Source organism: Eucyclogobius newberryi, unplaced genomic scaffold, assembly GCF_026437365.1.
Source record: "Eucyclogobius newberryi isolate DKJ021-1_F unplaced genomic scaffold, fEucNew1.0.hap1 SCAF_1, whole genome shotgun sequence".
NCBI classification, from domain to species: domain Eukaryota; kingdom Metazoa; phylum Chordata; class Actinopteri; order Gobiiformes; family Gobiidae; genus Eucyclogobius; species Eucyclogobius newberryi.
In genome coordinates this window covers 4,384,342-4,401,276 of record NW_027315723.1, presented here as the reverse complement: position 1 = coordinate 4,401,276, position 16,935 = coordinate 4,384,342, and the positions used below count along the sequence as shown (strand labels likewise).

The 16,935-nt window shown below is 42.2% G+C and overlaps 1 protein-coding gene across 1 annotated transcript; it reads right to left on the bottom strand.

The window, feature by feature from the left end:
- Positions 1 to 1,201: 1,201 nt before the first annotated feature.
- cyyr1 (cysteine/tyrosine-rich 1) lies at positions 1,202 to 16,833 on the bottom strand. The gene is made up of 3 exons (XM_072449593.1): positions 16,709 to 16,833; positions 12,568 to 12,728; positions 1,202 to 2,541 (listed from the first exon to the last, which is right to left on the bottom strand). Exons 1-3 carry the CDS (start codon positions 16,831 to 16,833, stop codon positions 2,375 to 2,377), a joined length of 453 nt encoding a protein of 150 aa, XP_072305694.1. The 3' UTR covers positions 1,202 to 2,374.
- Between the last annotated feature and the right edge of the window lie 102 nt (positions 16,834 to 16,935).

The following is a 16,935-nucleotide window of genomic DNA, read 5'->3' as shown; positions in this document are numbered from 1 at the left end:
CATAATACACACGCACTTACACATAATACACACGCACTTACACATAATACACACGCACTTACGCATATACACACGCACTTACACATAATACACACGCACTTACACATAATACACACGCACTTACACATAATACACACGCACTTACGCATATACACACGCACTTACACATAATACACACGCACTTACACATAATACACACGCACTTACACATAATACACACGCACTTACGCATATACACACGCACTTACACATAATACACACGCACTTACGCATATACACACGCACTTACACATAATACACACGCACTTACACATAATACACACGCACTTACGCATACACGCAGTTACGCATATACAGACGCACTTACACATGGAACAGATATCAAACGATGATGACGTCACTGGTCAATAATTCAAGAAGACTGACCGACATATATGGGAAATGAGCCTGGAATGTTCCACAGCCTTGAACGTGTGTGTGATATCTGCCCCATAAGCTTGTAATGCAGCGGGACATTGTTGCATAAGCATCTTTAATGACACAGATGGTGGACGTCATGACTCTTCCTTTTCACCACCACATTTGCCATCTTGACACTGACACTGCATTGGCTGTGATATGAACGAAATGCTATGGAACGTGTCAAATTACTAAGACGTTTTCACAAACAGGAACCGTCGTTATTGAAGTAGTAATTACATATAGTGTTATGATTGTCTGTGGTTAAAGGTACACTAGGTAACTCGTGCACCACCCGCTCGTCTCCATGGAAGTGTTGTTGCTTTGCCCGGGATGTTCCACAGTTCGGCATTTAATACGTTTAATTGAAGAACTGCAACACAAAGACGTTTAAGTGCTATAAAAAAATACTTTGGGCTAAAACCGTATGTATTTGTAGATGGGTTTGATGACATATTGTGGAACATTCCAGGCTAAGGAATAAACGCTCACTTCTGCATCTTTAAGCCCATAATAGGTATAAGTATATTTCCATTGTGGGGTCACTGGGATGTGCAACTTGTGAACTATTCCAATATTTTGAGGGCAGTTTTGGATCATTAAAGATTTGCCAATTTAGGGTTATAGCCATTTCTTCGAGGTCCTAGGAGTGTACAATCCATTATTTAGATTTTCAATTGGGTTTTTATAGTTGGCTGCAGCATATAATATAATAAAATACACACGTTGTAATTTCCACATTTCTTTTACTCTCGAAAAACAGAACAAATGTCACAACAATTACATTAATGTTAAAAAGGTAGAATCCGCTTTGGTTCATGTCACACATCACTGTACTCACATTATTTCAAGTATTCATCTTTCCAGTCTCCTCCACTTTTCTTTATTGAATTTAATTTCAATTATAAAACAAACTTATTTGATTTGCTCATTGAAAGTTTGTTTTTTTCCATCTTGTGAGATTTGGCTCTTGATCTCTGTTTACAGAACTGTCTGGTTTAATACTTCTGTGTTAAAGTTGTCATTTATTGTACCGTGTGTTGTGTTTGGCTGTTCTCCACCTGCCTGTCCAATGAGATGTTACTGCATCTGCTGGAATGTTCCACACTGTGGCATTAAATATCCATCTGGCCTTTGATCCATTACAAGTGCTTTTATTGCAAAAAACATACATTGTATTTGCATTCCACTGAGAGCAGCTCGTGTCCATGGAGACGGATGTAATGCTACACTATGGAACACTCCAAGCAACACAAGGGTGTACCCTCCAACGGAAAGTTACAGAGTACACCTTTAATCTCCACCCAGCAATAGTAAAAAATAAAATAACAAATTTGATTTTTGCATTGGTCAATAATTGATCAATAAAAATATTTAATCCACCAAATTATTCAAACATTTAGCCAAATTTTCCATTTAAAATGTGTTTTTATGGATGAAAAACACCTGCACTAGTCACTCCATAATGCACTTAATGCATTTTAATATTTTAAAACTTTATGGGAACAGAACTGAAAACATTATAAACCAGTTTGTGTGGTAAAGGCAGCTCAGTCCATACTTTTATGAACACAACCCCAGAACTCTGCTGCTGCTTCACTGGAACCGTCTTCCTGGAGGCGTGACACAGGTAAACGAACTTTAAAAACCTAGAGCAGCTCTTCTGACTTACCACCTGATGACATCATAAGGTGTAATAGTGTTTTGAGCACTGGAGCAAACAAAAGGATAAGAAAACGTAAGAATAAAAGATCAAATCTATACAATTTGCAGCACGGGACCTTTTAGAAAAATCTGACAATATTTTTCATTTCCGTTTTACTTTGTTACTTTGCATCGTCAATAGCAACAGTTACTTCCAGATTCAGTCCATGTAAAACGCTACAGATTCCAGATTCAAAACCGTCGTCTCAGTTTAATCGTCCATGTTGTAGACCGTGGCCTGGTCGTCCCCGGCCTTAGATCCAGAATACGGAGGGGGAGGGGAGTAGTGGGCCGGGCGTGGCTGGGTCGGGGTGTAAGGAGGCGGGTGCAGCGTGGGCGGGTGCATCTCGTTGTCGCAGGTGTACGGGGGAGGAGGACCTGCAGGAGAAAACATGGTGAATATTGTGAAACTGCAATTGAAAAAGAAGTGTGTGTCTCATTGATCTGAGTCCAGTATTAAGATAAGATAAGATAAGATAAGATGTTCCTTTATTGTCCACACATGGGGAAATTCCATTGTTGCAACACAGTAGATCCAGAGGAAAAGGACGGATAACTTATAGGAAGATTAAAAAACACTCTTAATAGAAGAACTCTTATAAACAAAACTCCTATAAACAAAAACTCCTATAGACAAAACCTCTCATTTCTTAATAAGGAATGGAGGGGAAAATAAAGACAAAACAAATTAAAAAACAGTGTAAGACAAGATAATACTAATAATAATGGTAAAATAAACACTCTATTTTCATCAGTTATATGCACATGAATTTGACATTATTGCACATAGTTAAGTCAGTATTGCAAATGGTTAAGTCAGTATTGCACAAACCGCCATTAAAAGCAACACAACAACAACAACAAAGATAAAGTCAAAGAGCTTCTTTTAAAGCACGATTCAATTACAAACGATATATTCACAATGCATCAGGAATGTGCTAAAATGTGCCTTGGTTGAGGTTACATTTGTGCACAAAACATGAACGGGCCATTAAATGAACCAAAAAGTGCAGAAATAACACTTTATATTTGGGAGAGGACATTACACATTTGTCTCTTTTTGTGGTCATTTCATTCATTTCAATTATTGACGACCACATTATATCAAAACCATTAACTTTGATATTATCAATCTCCCTCCTCTACACAGTGTTCTTGTGGACTCAATATTGTGTCTCGTGTTGTATTTCGGTCTCATCCGACCCCGCACTGCAAGTCAAAAACGCAATTTGATTCATTATTTGTCTCCATGTGGTTTTATTCTGTGTAAAAGCTTTAATTCTGAGCTTGAAATGTTCTGAAATGTGGTATTCTTGTGTTTAGCAGTTCAGATTTCACTCTTCTCAAATGTTATTGCTCCGAGATGGCTTAAAATGTAACTTATACATGTATTAAAGCCAATAACAGTGAAAGTAATAGAAGTCCGAGTAATGTTGTGTTTTTAACAGATGCAGTATTTATTCACAGCACAACAGCGCCATCTAACGGCCACTGAATGGAACTGCACAGCCTTAAGCCACAGTAAGAAAAAGAAAAAAGAAAATGGGGCAATTGTTGAATAAAACGCCCAAAGGAAAATGTATTATTAGTAAGTAATAAAATTAAAGGGAACAGAAAAGGCCTTAGGAGTTTAGTCAAGAAGAAAAAAGTGGAATATTTTTAATGACACAATAAAAATGCATGATTAGAACGAGGGCATCAAAGGGGGCATGATTTTGTATAGATTAGTTTCATTTTTAATTATAATTTGTTTGTTGCTGGGACAAATATTAACATTGTAATAATATGGGCAAATGTTCTCTTTTAACAATAAACATATTAAATCTATAAACAGAACAAAGGATTTGGAGCAACATGGAATAAACAACTGTGAATTTAAAGGTTCACAAGTTGTAATTGCAATTATGACACTGAACTAAACAATATCAGATAGATATGTTGATAGCCCTGAATTATGACTCGGCTTAAATAAAAGGCGTCTTCAGTTGGTCATTTATCCTTGTGTAGATAAGATACAATAAACCTGCTTCACCGCGGAAATTTGATCCCAGAGTCATAGGCCATATGTTTGTAACTGAATAAATGAATGATGAATAATTAGACGTGTACCTGTGATATTAGCACATGGAACAGAAGGTAACAGGGTCAACATACTCCAACACACAGGCTGCTTCAGGGGCCAAGACATGCACATTCTAACCCACAACCTACAGTGAAACACGCAGGACTTCAAATGCTACTACTACTACCGTTTCTTCTACCGTTTCTACTACTACTACAACTACCGTTTCTACTACTACTACCACCGTTTCTACTAGGCAAGGCAAGGCAAGTTTATTTGTAGAGCACATTTCATACACAAGGCAATTCAAAGTGCTTCACACAGCAGGAAAAATGCATTCAAATCACAAAGAAATTACAGAAACAGAAATACAATAAAATTAACTAAATTAAAAATGATCAATCCAACTGATTTTCTAAACTAATAAAATCACAAACAAAAGAGAACAGTAGAAAAAGCTTCAGTTGTAGTCATCTGGACTCAGTTAGAAAAAAACAGACGCCTCGACTCCCATCCAAGAGTCATTGCCAACAAAAGAATCCAGATTGAGAACTCCGACACCAACACCGCTCCGTGGCAAGACCCGCCCATTGGGCGAAGCCCTCCCGAAGTAGCAAGAGATTTCAGGAAGGCTCCGCCTTCCACAGAACAGTATCAACATCGGAGCTCTCGATCCAAATTCTTCCGTTGACAATGACTCCCGGACGAGAGCCGAAACGTCCATTCTCTCCAACCGAGTCCAGATGACCACAACTGAAGCTCCTTCCACTATGGAACACGCCTGGACGAATGAGGGATTACACCGACAAAAGAGAAGAGTGCAAAGAAAAAATCCTTTCAGTCATATGCGCAGCTAAACAAAACTGTTTTTAGCTTAGATTTGAACATTGTCAGAGTAGAAGCCTGTCTCACATCTTCAGGAAGACTGTTCCAGATTTTAGCTGCATAAAACTGAAACGCAGATTCCCCATGTTTTGTTCTGACTCTGGCACCAGCAGGAGGCCGGTCCCTGAGGTCCTGAGAACAGGACTAATGTGATCAAACTTCCTGGTTCTAGTCAGGACCCGAGCAGCAGCGTTCTGGATGTACTGCAGCTGTTTTACAGCTCGTTTGGAGAGGCCAGTGAGCAGGCCGTTACAGTAGTCTAATCTACTGGAGACAAACGCATGGATAAGTCTCTCTAAATCTGGTTTTGACACTATATTTTTGATTTTGGCAATGTTTTTTAGATGGTAAAAAGCTGCTGATGTTAGTGATTTGACGTGGCTATTAAAGTTCAAGTCTGAGTCCATTATTACCCCCAGATTTCTAATTTGGTTTGTAGGTTTTAGAGCGAGACTCTGGAGGTGACGCTAACACTTTCTCTTTGTTTCTGTGGGCCAAAAACGATTATTTCAGTCTTGTCTAAGTTCAGCTGGAAAAGTTGTTTTGCCTCCACAAACTGATCTGTTGGATGCAGTGACAGAGTGAATCTACTGGTCCATAGTCACCTGCCGATAGTGAAACATAGATCTGAGTGTCGTCTGCATAATTGTGATAGGACACATTTTCACTGCGTATCAACTGACCTAACGGCAGCATGTAGAGGTTGAACAGAAGGGGACCCAGGACTGACCCTTGGGGCACTCCACAGGTCAGGGTCATGTGGTCTGAGACACAGCTACCAATTTCAACAAAGTACTTCCTGTCTTCCAGATAGGACCTTAGCCAGTTTAGGGCAGTGCCAGTGATGCCCACCCAGTCCTCTAGTCTCTGTAAGAGGATCCCATGATTGACAGTGTCAAAAGCAGCACTCAGATCTAACAGAATTAAGACTGAGGCTTTGCCCGTGTCAGTGTTCAGGCGGATGTCATTTGTCACCTTGACAAGAGCAGTCTCAGTGCTGTGATGAGGTCTAAAACCTGACTGAAAAACATCAAATGAGTTGTTTATTAAGAGGAAATCTGTGAGCTGTTGGTAAACAACCTTTTCAAGGACTTTGCCCCAAAATGGCAGATTAGAGATGGGCCGGTAATGACTCAGTACTGCGGCATCAAGACTGCTCTTCTTTAGGAGAGGCTTTATGACCGCAGTTTTCAAAGACATTGGGAATGTTCCAGATTGAAGCGACATGTTAACTATGTGAGTGAATGGTGCTAACAAACTGTTCAGCACAGACTTTAGAAATCTGGTGGGTAACACATCAAGGCAGCATGTAGATGAACTCAGACTGGTGATGATCTCATGGACAGTTTTGTCAGTTACTGGTGCAAAGTGAGTTAGCTCTAAGTGTCTTGGTGGTTTTAGGGTAATTTTTTGCATTGTGGGATTTATAGCATTTTTAATGCCCTGAACTTTGTCATTAAAGAATAATGCAAACTCATTACACTTGGATGTGGAAATGACGGCAGCTGAGCTGGAGGGTTTGTTAATCTGTTTACTGTGGCAAACAGGACACGCGAGTTGTTACTGCAGCTTCCAATTATTTCAGAAAAATATCTTTCCCTAGTTCTACATAAGATTAGGTTGTACATGTTCAGCTTTTCTTTGTAAATCTCTTTTTGAACCTGGAGCTTTGACTTGCGCCATTTCCGTTCGGCCCTGCGGCACTCCCTTTTCTGCGCCCTGACCGAATCATCATTTCTCCACGGCGCCTTCTGCTTATTTTTAACCATTTTAGCCTTTATAGGGGCGATGGTGTCCAGAACATTCAAAACACTAGATGTAACAGAGTTCAACAAATCATTTACATTAGAACATGAGACATTTTCAAAGTTTATCATTTCCATAAACAGTGCACCTGTGCCATCACTTATGTGTCTCCTCTGAACAACTGCAGGACCAACCGGAGGTTTGGGAGAAACAGACAGGTCAAAGAAGACACAGAAATGATCAGACAGAGCAACATCGATCACATTAACATTTGAAATATTTAGCCCCTTTGTAATGATGAGATCTAGAGTGTGTCCTTTGCTGTGGGTGGGGCCTCTCACATGCTGAGTAAGACTGAAGGTTTCAAGGACAGCATCAAGCTCTTTAGCGTTTCTGTCACAAATATTATCAACATGCACATTGAAATCACCTGTAATGACCAAACCATCAAAGTCTGTGCATACGACTGAAAGCATCTCAGTAAAATCATCAATAAAACTTTGGCAGTGCTGGGGAGGCTTGTATAAAACAATGAAGAGAATGGATGGAGACCGTTTTAGCTCCATTTTAAAGGACACATACTCAAATGATGAAAACACCCCAAAAGACAACCTGCGGGTAATTATTTCATCTCTAAAGACAGCACAGACTCCACCCCCTTTTTTGTTTTCTCGTGTTTCAGATTCAAACTTAAAGTTGGGTGGAGCAGATTCTATCAGAACTACATTTCCTGTGTTTTTGTCAAGTCATGTTTCAGTTAAAAACATCAAATCAAGATTATAAGAAGAAATGAAATTATTAATTAAGAGAGATTTGTTACATAAGGATCTGACATTTAGCACAGCAAGTTTCAGACTAGTTTCAGTGAGACTGGGCTTTATCTTTTCACAGGGAATATAAATCACATTTCTCAGATTGGGCCTGACTCGCATTTTGTTTTTCCATCTGTGTGATGATGTGACTACAGAAATAGCACTAGGGGGGGCTCTTTTCACATAGGGCCCCGGGTTGGTTTGATTTTTAATGTGACAATAAGTCCTGGCAACGCTGAGACCCAGTGCATCCTAGCTATGGGAGATACCAGGTGAAAGGCGAGGTTGGATGGGTGGTGGGGCTTTTGTAGCCAAGGAGAGTTTGGGACCAGGTGAGAGGCGAGGGGGTATGGGTGGTGGGGCTTTTGTTGGTGTAGTCGGCTTGTGCAGGGAAGAGTTGATAAGTATTGACATAGCCCTTGCTATATTGGGCGTGAGTGGAGCCATCTTAATGCCTGATTTGATCAGACTTTCAAAATGGCTGGGAAGGCCCATGGGTGAGAGTGGAGATGAGAAGGAGGATGATGAATCTTTAGTGGGAGTAGATGTTGCAGGGGGAACCCAGGGCTGGTCTGAAGGCAGGGGCGATGACAGGGATGTTGTTGGGCTTGTCACAGACGGGTCCAAGGCCTTTGAAGATTGTTCCTTTGCTGGAGGCGGTGGAGGTGAATGTGGAGCAGCTGGAGCTGAATCCTTTGCTGGTGGTGGTGGAGCAGCTGCTGATGAATCCTTTGGTGGAGGCTGAGGTTGTGGTGCTTTTGATGTTGAAACATTGGCTCGGTCTCTGGCTGATGGAGCAGGAATTCTTCTCTCATTCCTCTCTTCTCTAACTATCTGCTCAGGACCTTGTCCAGGCCCAGTCCAATGCCTCAGAGCGTGGAGCAGGTTCTCTGTCAGCACCCTCACTCCACCTCTGCATAGGTGGGGGCCATTTCTCTTAAACAGGTCCTCTCGTTTCCAGAATAGATAGAAGTTCTCAATGTAGTGTAGTCCTCTCGGGGAACACTCTTTGGACAGCCATGTGTTCAGCTGAAGAAGCCGGCTAAACTTGTTTATCCTCCTGTCGATGTTTGGAAGAGGTCCACTTATGAATGTTTTGATTTCCATTTTATCAAGCACGTCGAATAACTTCAAGAAGTCTTTTTTCAAAACTTCAGTCTGTTCCCGCCGCATGTCCACTGCACCCACGTGCACAATCAGCTGTTTAGCTCCTCCATGCTTAGCCATAATATTTGGAAGGAGTGACGTTATCTCAGAAACAGTGGCGCTTGGAAAAGAATGTGTGTTTATCTTTTCATGCGTCACGTGACTTATCGCGCCGTCCCCAACTAAAACAATCTGCGTGACCTTGGCTCCTGGCACAGATCCTCCTCGCTGTATTTTGGCCACGTCATCTTTCCTTTTTTCATTTAATTCCATCTCTGAAAGTGGTAAAAATCTGTTTGTGAGCTGTATTTTAGGTGACTTCACGTTATCTTTGTATCGTTTAGGTTTTGCTCCAAGTTTGTTCCAAGAAACAGCCTGGTCTTTCTGGTTTTTGGACAGTTTTGGAAACGACACAGAGTCACTGCGGTTTAGGTTGAAAGTAGCAGTTTTTCTTGTAAAAAGTGTGCTCTTCTTACCGTCGGTTGACACAGGAATGGTAACGTGAAGAACTTTTTCAGATTCCAAAACAAATATCCGTGTTTGGAGCTCATTAATGTCTTGTTGATATTTCCGACAGCGTTCACAGTCTTTCTCCCTTCTTCTCCCGGACATGTTGCTGGCGTCGGATATGTCGTTAAAACTGGAAAAATGTTCTTAAAATCCTTGGTTTACTTGAAAAAGTCTAAAGCAAAAATGTTTGGAAGACAAAAACTGATTAAAAAGCAAAATAAATAAGGAAAGCAGCGATAACAAGCGGAGCGAGCAAAAAAGCGGGTGCTCTCTCCAAATACACTACTACTACTACTACTACTACTACTACTACTACTACTACTACTACTACTACTACTACTACTACTACTACTACTACTACTACTACTACTACTACTACTACTACTACTACTACTACTACTACTACTACTACCACTACCACTACCACTACCACTACCACTACCACTACCACTACCACTACCACTACCACTACCACTACCACTACCACTACCACTACCACTACCACTACCACTACCACTACCACCACCACCACCACCACCACCACCACCACCACCACCACCACCACCACTACTACCACTACCACTACTACTACCGTTTCTACTACTTCTTCTACCGTTTCTACTACTTCTTCTACCGTTTCTACTACTACTACCGTTTCCTCCACCACTACTACTATCGTTTCTACTACTACCACCACCACCGTTTCTACTACTACTACTACCGTTTCTACTACTACTGCTTCTACTTCTACTGTTTCTTCTACCATTTCGTCTACTACTCCAGGACATGGACTTAGTTTGTCATGGTTTCTTTGTGCCTTGAACCATGAGGTTGTGGGTCAAGTTACAGCAGAACAAAGAAAGAAAAGTGGAAGGGAAATATCATGGTCACCAAAAGGACAGGGATAAATAATTTGCAGTGTTGTTCTTTTCTCAGAGGTCGGATCGAGGCAGCTCGTCTGGCGAAAGTGTTTGGTGAATGTGCCGTTCCAAAGCCGGGCAGATCATTTGAACGTTCCTTTACACTGAGCTATAAGTGACCTCCATTCATTAGAACTTTTAGTAAATATTTATCAGTTTTACATCAGTCGAAATTGGAACGTACGGGAGGTATAAAAAGGATATATATATTACTGATGGCAACTGCTTCTACTATAAATATATTTTAAAAAGGCTGGGGAAAAGTACATTTTGTTATGGCAGATGGAGTAGGAACATGCAGGTCTAAATGGAAAATTCTGTTGTAAATATATCACTGTATTTTACACCATCATGTCAAAGTGTGTATTATTCATATGGAAATACTAAATCTGCATTGAAATGTGTGAATAAAACCAAACGCTGAGGAAATATGAGTATTAACCGCTCTTCTAAGGCTTTCAAGCTCATCTCCTTCATGATAGTAAACAAAATACGTCATAAGGCGCTGGTACAGCTGGCAGCCCGGTGTAAACGCTCTCTCTTCTTTCTCACACTTATTGTGCTTTATCTCCTATATTTTGTAAATATAGTTAGTATATTTTTTCTATTTTACTGTACGATAGGGACACGCGCTGGAATAGTTTTTTAATTCAACTGTTTTTGACTTTTTTCGGCTGGATTTGAGCGTTTTTCGTTGCGTTCGTTGTGTTGTTGTGACGTGAGCTAGCTCCGAGCGAGCCCACCAGCCCCCCCCTCCCCGCGCCCTCCGGCCGCGCTAAAGTACGGCGTGTCGTCGGTACACGTTTATATACACGTTTATATGAAAGAGGAACTTCACGAACGATCGGGACACGCACTGGAATCGCTTTAAATTAACTTGTTTTGACTTTATTCGGCTGGATTGAGTGTTTTCGTCGTGTCGTGGCGATGTGTCTTGGCTCTGAGTCCCCCGGCTCCGGCCCCGCCCCCCGGCTCCGGCCCCGCCCCCCGGCTCCGGCCCCGCCCCCCGGCCGGAGCCGTACCGCGTTTCCACAAAGGAGGAACTCATGAAACTGCGGAGAACAGTCGTCTTACCCGGAGATCGTCACGTTATCCCGTCGCAATACTGACCTAACCTAATACTGATGTGCAATTCTGTCGTATGTGCAATTACTGTGAAATTCATAAGATAAGATAAGATATTCCTTTATTGTCCCACATGGGGAAATTTCATTGGTGCAACGCAGGTAGATACAGAGGTAGATACAGAAGAACAGATCACTTATAGGAAGTCTGAAAAACACTTTCAGTAGAAGATCTCCTATAAATAAATAAAAACTCCCATAGACAAATAAATACATAAATACCATTGCATGTGATCCCGACAGTAATTGCACATGAATATGTGTCACGACAGCACATAGATTGCACATGAATTTCACAGTAATTGCACATACGACAGAATTGCACATCAGTATTAGGTTAGGTCAGTACTGCGACGGGATAACGTGACGATCTCCGGGTAAGACGACTGTTCTCCGCAGTTTCATGAGTTCCTCCTTTGTGGAAACGCGGTACGGCGCCGGCCGGGGGGCGGGGCCGGAGCCGGGGGGCGGGGCCGGAGCCGGGGGGCGGGGCCGGAGCCGGGGGACTCAGAGCCAAAACACATCGCAACGACACGACGAAAACACTCAATCCAGCCGAATAAAGTCAAAACAAGTTCATTTAAAGCGATTCCAGTGCGTGTCCCGATCGTTCGTGAAGTTCCTCTTTCATATAAACGTGTATATAAACGTGTACCGACGACACGCCGTACTTTAGCGCGGCCGGAGGGCGCGGGGGGGGGGGCTGGTGGGCTCGCTCGGAGCTAGCTCACGTCACAACAACACAACGAACGCAACGAAAAACGCTCAAATCCAGCCGAAAAAAGTCAAAAACAGTTGAATTAAAAAACTATTCCAGCGCGTGTCCCTATCGTACAGTAAAATAGAAAAAATATACTAACTATATTTACAAAATATAGGAGATAAAGCACAATAAGTGTGCGAAAGACAAGAGAGCGTTTACACCGGGCTGCCAGCTGTACCAGCGCCTTATGACGTAAATGTGCAATCTATTACTGTCGGGATCACATGCAATGGTATTTATTTATTTATTTGTCTATGGGAGTTTTTATTTATTTATAGGAGATCTTCTACTGAAAGTGTTTTCAGACTTCCTATAAGTGATCTGTTCTTCTGGATCTACCTCTGTATCTACCTGCGTTGCACCAATGAAATTTCCCCATGTGGGACAATAAAGGAATATCTTATCTTATCTTATCTTATAGTGAAGTTTGTCCCACCTGGGTACCCTTGCGAGACCGTGCTGATGTAGTTTGTGTTCAAGACTCCGACTCGGCTTCCTCGTCCGTCCTTCATGCACACGCAGGCGCACAGGAACAGGGCCGCCACCGCCCCCATCAGGAAGACCACGCCAAACACGATCCCGCTGATCGCTGTGCCGCTGGAACGGACAGAAAACAGATTCAAATACTGTCGATCGGAGTGGGTTTCATCGCTGCTCTTGTGTCTGGAGCGACCACAATGCAGAGTAGTCTCATCCTCCAGCCTCCAGACACTGAGATCAACCAGGACCACTGTGGGTCAAATGCAGAGGACACATTCTTCTTCTTGGTTTTGTTTTATGGCGAGTGGCACTCATCATTTAGGTGCATTTACGCCATCTACTGTTCGCGTCTTACTTGATGCTATGTCTATATACAGTGCTCACCCCGCCCAGTCCATCATAAAGAGACCTTATTCTTATAAGAGTGTTTACTAGCTATTTTAATTTTATTTTGTTTTTTTATTTTTATTTTTATTTTTATTTTTATTTTTATTTTTATTTTTATTTTTATTTTATTTTATTTCATTTATTTCATTTATTTCATTTATTTCATTTATGTTATTTATGTTATTTATTTTATTTATTTTATTTTTTCCTCCATTCCCATTAAGATATGAGGAGTTTTGTTCATAAGAGTTTTTTGTTTTGTTTATAAGAGTTTTTCTAATAAGAGTGTTTTTTTGGTGACATCTTTAGCGCACAAAAAAGTCCTCGCCGCTTCAGGAATCCCATGTATTGGTTCCGACTTTCCCTGAAGTTCACAAGCACAATTCATGACCATAACAATGAAGCCAAAGAGATGGAATCTTTGCACACTTTTGTTTCTTCAACATTTTCCACAGCTTCAGCTCATGTTTCAGTCCTCACTTTACACACTTTCCCCTCCAGTTTCCTCCTCGGGCAGTTCATAGTTCCCACACGATGGTTCCCACAGCTCATAGTTTCCACACGATGGTTCCCACAGCTCATAGTTTCCACACGATGGTTCCCACAGCTCATAGTTCCCACACGATGGTTCCCACAGCTCATAGTTCCCACACGATGATTCCCACAGCTCATAGTTTCCACACGATGGTTCCCACAGCTCATAGTTCCCACACGATGGTTCCCACAGCTCATAGTTCCCACACGATGGTTCCCACAGCTCGTAGTTCCCACACGATGGTTCCCACAGCTCGTAGTTCCCACACGATGGTTCCCACAGCTCGTAGTTCCCACACGATGGTTCCCACAGCTCGTAGTTCCCACACAATGGTTCCCACTGCTCATAGTTCCCACACGATGGTTCCCACAGCTCATAGTTCCCACACAATGGTTCCCACAGCTCATAGTTCCCACACGATGATTCCCACAACTCATAGTTCCCACACGATGGTTCCCACAGCTCATAGTTCCCACACGATGGTTCCCACTGCTCATAGTTCCCACACAATGGTTCCCACTGCTCATAGTTCCCACACGATGGTTCCCACTGCTCATAGTTCCCACACAATGGTTCCCACAGCTCATAGTTCCCACACGATGGTTCCCACAGCTCATAGTTCCCACACAATGGTTCCCACAGCTCGTAGTTCCCACACAATGATTCCCACAGCTCATAGTTCCCACACAATGGTTCCCACAGCTCGTAGTTCCCACACAATGGTTCCCACAGCTCATAGTTCCCACACAATGGTTCCCACAGCTCATAGTTCCCACACAATGGTTCCCACAGCTCATAGTTCCCACACGATGATTCCCACAACTCATAGTTCCCACACGATGGTTCCCACAGCTCATAGTTCCCACACGATGGTTCCCACTGCTCATAGTTCCCACACAATGGTTCCCACTGCTCATAGTTCCCACACGATGGTTCCCACTGCTCATAGTTCCCACACAATGGTTCCCACAGCTCATAGTTCCCACACGATGGTTCCCACAGCTCATAGTTCCCACACAATGGTTCCCACAGCTCGTAGTTCCCACACAATGATTCCCACAGCTCATAGTTCCCACACAATGGTTCCCACAGCTCGTAGTTCCCACACAATGGTTCCCACAGCTCATAGTTCCCACACAATGGTTCCCACAGCTCATAGTTCCCACACGATGGTTCCCACAGCTCATAGTTCCCACACGATGGTTCCCACAGCTCATAGTTCCCACACGATGGTTCCCACAGCTCATAGTTCCCACACAATGGTTCCCACAGCTCGTAGTTCCCACACAATGGTTCCCACAGCTCATAGTTCCCACACGATGGTTCCCGTTGCAGTGCAAACATTTATAACACGTTCCTCTTCCGCACACGTCTCAAATTCACGATCGTTCTCTCCACATGTCGCACATCTTCACGTTTCTGCACATTTTCTGTCTATAAATGAGTTACAATCATTGTGACCGGTCAACTATTAAAAAATCTGAATTGTATTTTTTTTTGATCATCATAATCTGGTTTATGTCAAGTTTATTCCAGATGAAGCTGGTCCAAGTCTCAACTCAGCACTTTCATCCACAGCAGTCGCAGCAGCAGCAGATCAAACATCACCTTTTAAACATTTTATACAGAAATAAGTGTTTTAATATTTTTTGTATCATATTTAATGTTTTTAATTCCCAAAATATAAAATAGGAATTGATCCACTAATATTTAATTGCTGACTTTTAATATGTTTTAATCAATAAGCTATTTCAGTTTTTAATGAATAAATACATGCATTGTTTTATAATTTTGTCTAAATAATCTAAATGGCATTTTAGGGTTAAATAACTATCCCACAACCTTAAACATGACATTAAATATTCCTTTACATCAATGTTCTACGTCATATTTAAGTGAGAATCTACAATCGTATCAATGATTCAGTGGAATAAGTTTAATAAAACCTATGAATGTTGTTTTGAGCAGGTTTAAATGTAAAGAAAACTGCTTTTACAGGAGAATCCACTCACCGGTACATCTTTGTGTGCATTCATGGGCGTGGTCACTGCACACCTGTTTACCTGAGCCAAATGAGTCCTGCGGCTTAATCTGCCTAGAGCGCCATCTGCTGGCTGGACTGGAGAGAGCCTCCTCGGACCAGAAATTAACTAAAGATAACGGCGGCGTGCGAGAGACGAGTGAGGAGAGACGAGTGAGGAGAGACATGAGGCGCAGGGCTGGGCAGTAAATGGTCATGATCTGGTCTATACGGCCTCTAAAACACCTGACAATATGTTTTAGAACAAAGACGGCTTAATTATTAGATCAAAACGGCAAAACAAGAATGAATATGATCTTATTTTAAGACATTATTTGTATTTGTAACTGAACTGCAGCTTCTATTTCTTCTACTACGACCGCCGCTTGTACTTGTGAGCGACGTTGATGGATTGGACCAGCTTGAGAGGTCAAAGGTCAAACTTTAGGGTCTTCAGCTGTTCATCCACTTGTTTTGTTTGACTGCTGCGTAAAGCACAGCTGCACAAAAGGGCTAGCACGTCTTTAGCACGAGCGACGCCCTTTAGAACAGCTTTAAGTGGCACATAAATACAGTAAATGAAAAGCACAGATGACAAGCGAGATAATGGATTTATCCCCCAATATCTCTGACCAATTTGAATGCTTAATGTGTCTCTGTTGTTCAAATAGAGTCCAGTGGAGTAAGAACGTTGCAATGCGTGCGTTCGCAGTGACGTCATACAGCCGGGACTTCCCCATAGCGGCCATTTTAAAAGGGGCACGCGATATATAAAAACCACCACGACTGCATCCTTTTCTACGGCATAATGAGCTACGAATACTGTGATTCTTTGGACGATAACGGCAAAACTAAGGCACACGACAAAGCTCTCATTCCTTAGTCAGTCAACTATGGCCTCATGTTTCCTGGATTTCGTATGTAGTAGACGTGCTGTCGTGCCCCTTTCAAAATGGCGGACTCGGTTGCCACTGCACAAGTTCCCGGATGTGCGAACGCATCTATATTGTTGAACCGAACTTGAAAAGCTGAGCCGAAAAATTTGAAGAGAAATAAATTTGCCTTAAAAGTTGAAACGGTCTAAAATGGCCGACTTTAGCCGTGTATTAAACCAGAAGGAGACTAAAAACCAAGTGAAGTATTTGGTTTACTTACGAGAGCACGTCCCCCACGTAGGCGTAGTAGGAGCAGCAGAACGGAGGAGAACCGTTACAGCAGTACTCCTGACAGCCCTCGCACTGGGCGTCGCCACAGCCTGCAACACAACAAACAGCACACATTACTACTACTACTACTACTACTACTACTACTACTACTACTACTACTACTACTACTACTCATTTTTACAACTTACTACTCATTTTAACTTACCTGACCAGCCA

Coding starts and splice junctions, on each gene's coding strand:
- cyyr1 (XM_072449593.1), bottom strand. CDS start 16,833: ATGTGTGCTGTTTGTTGTGTTGCAGGCTGTGGCGACGCCCAGTGCGAG. Junction 12,729..16,708: donor TACGTGGGGGACGTGCTCTC/GTAAGTAAACCA, acceptor TGTCCGTTCCAG/CGGCACAGCGATCAGCGGGA. Junction 2,542..12,567: donor GGTCTCGCAAGGGTACCCAG/GTGGGACAAACT, acceptor TTTCTCCTGCAG/GTCCTCCTCCCCCGTACACC.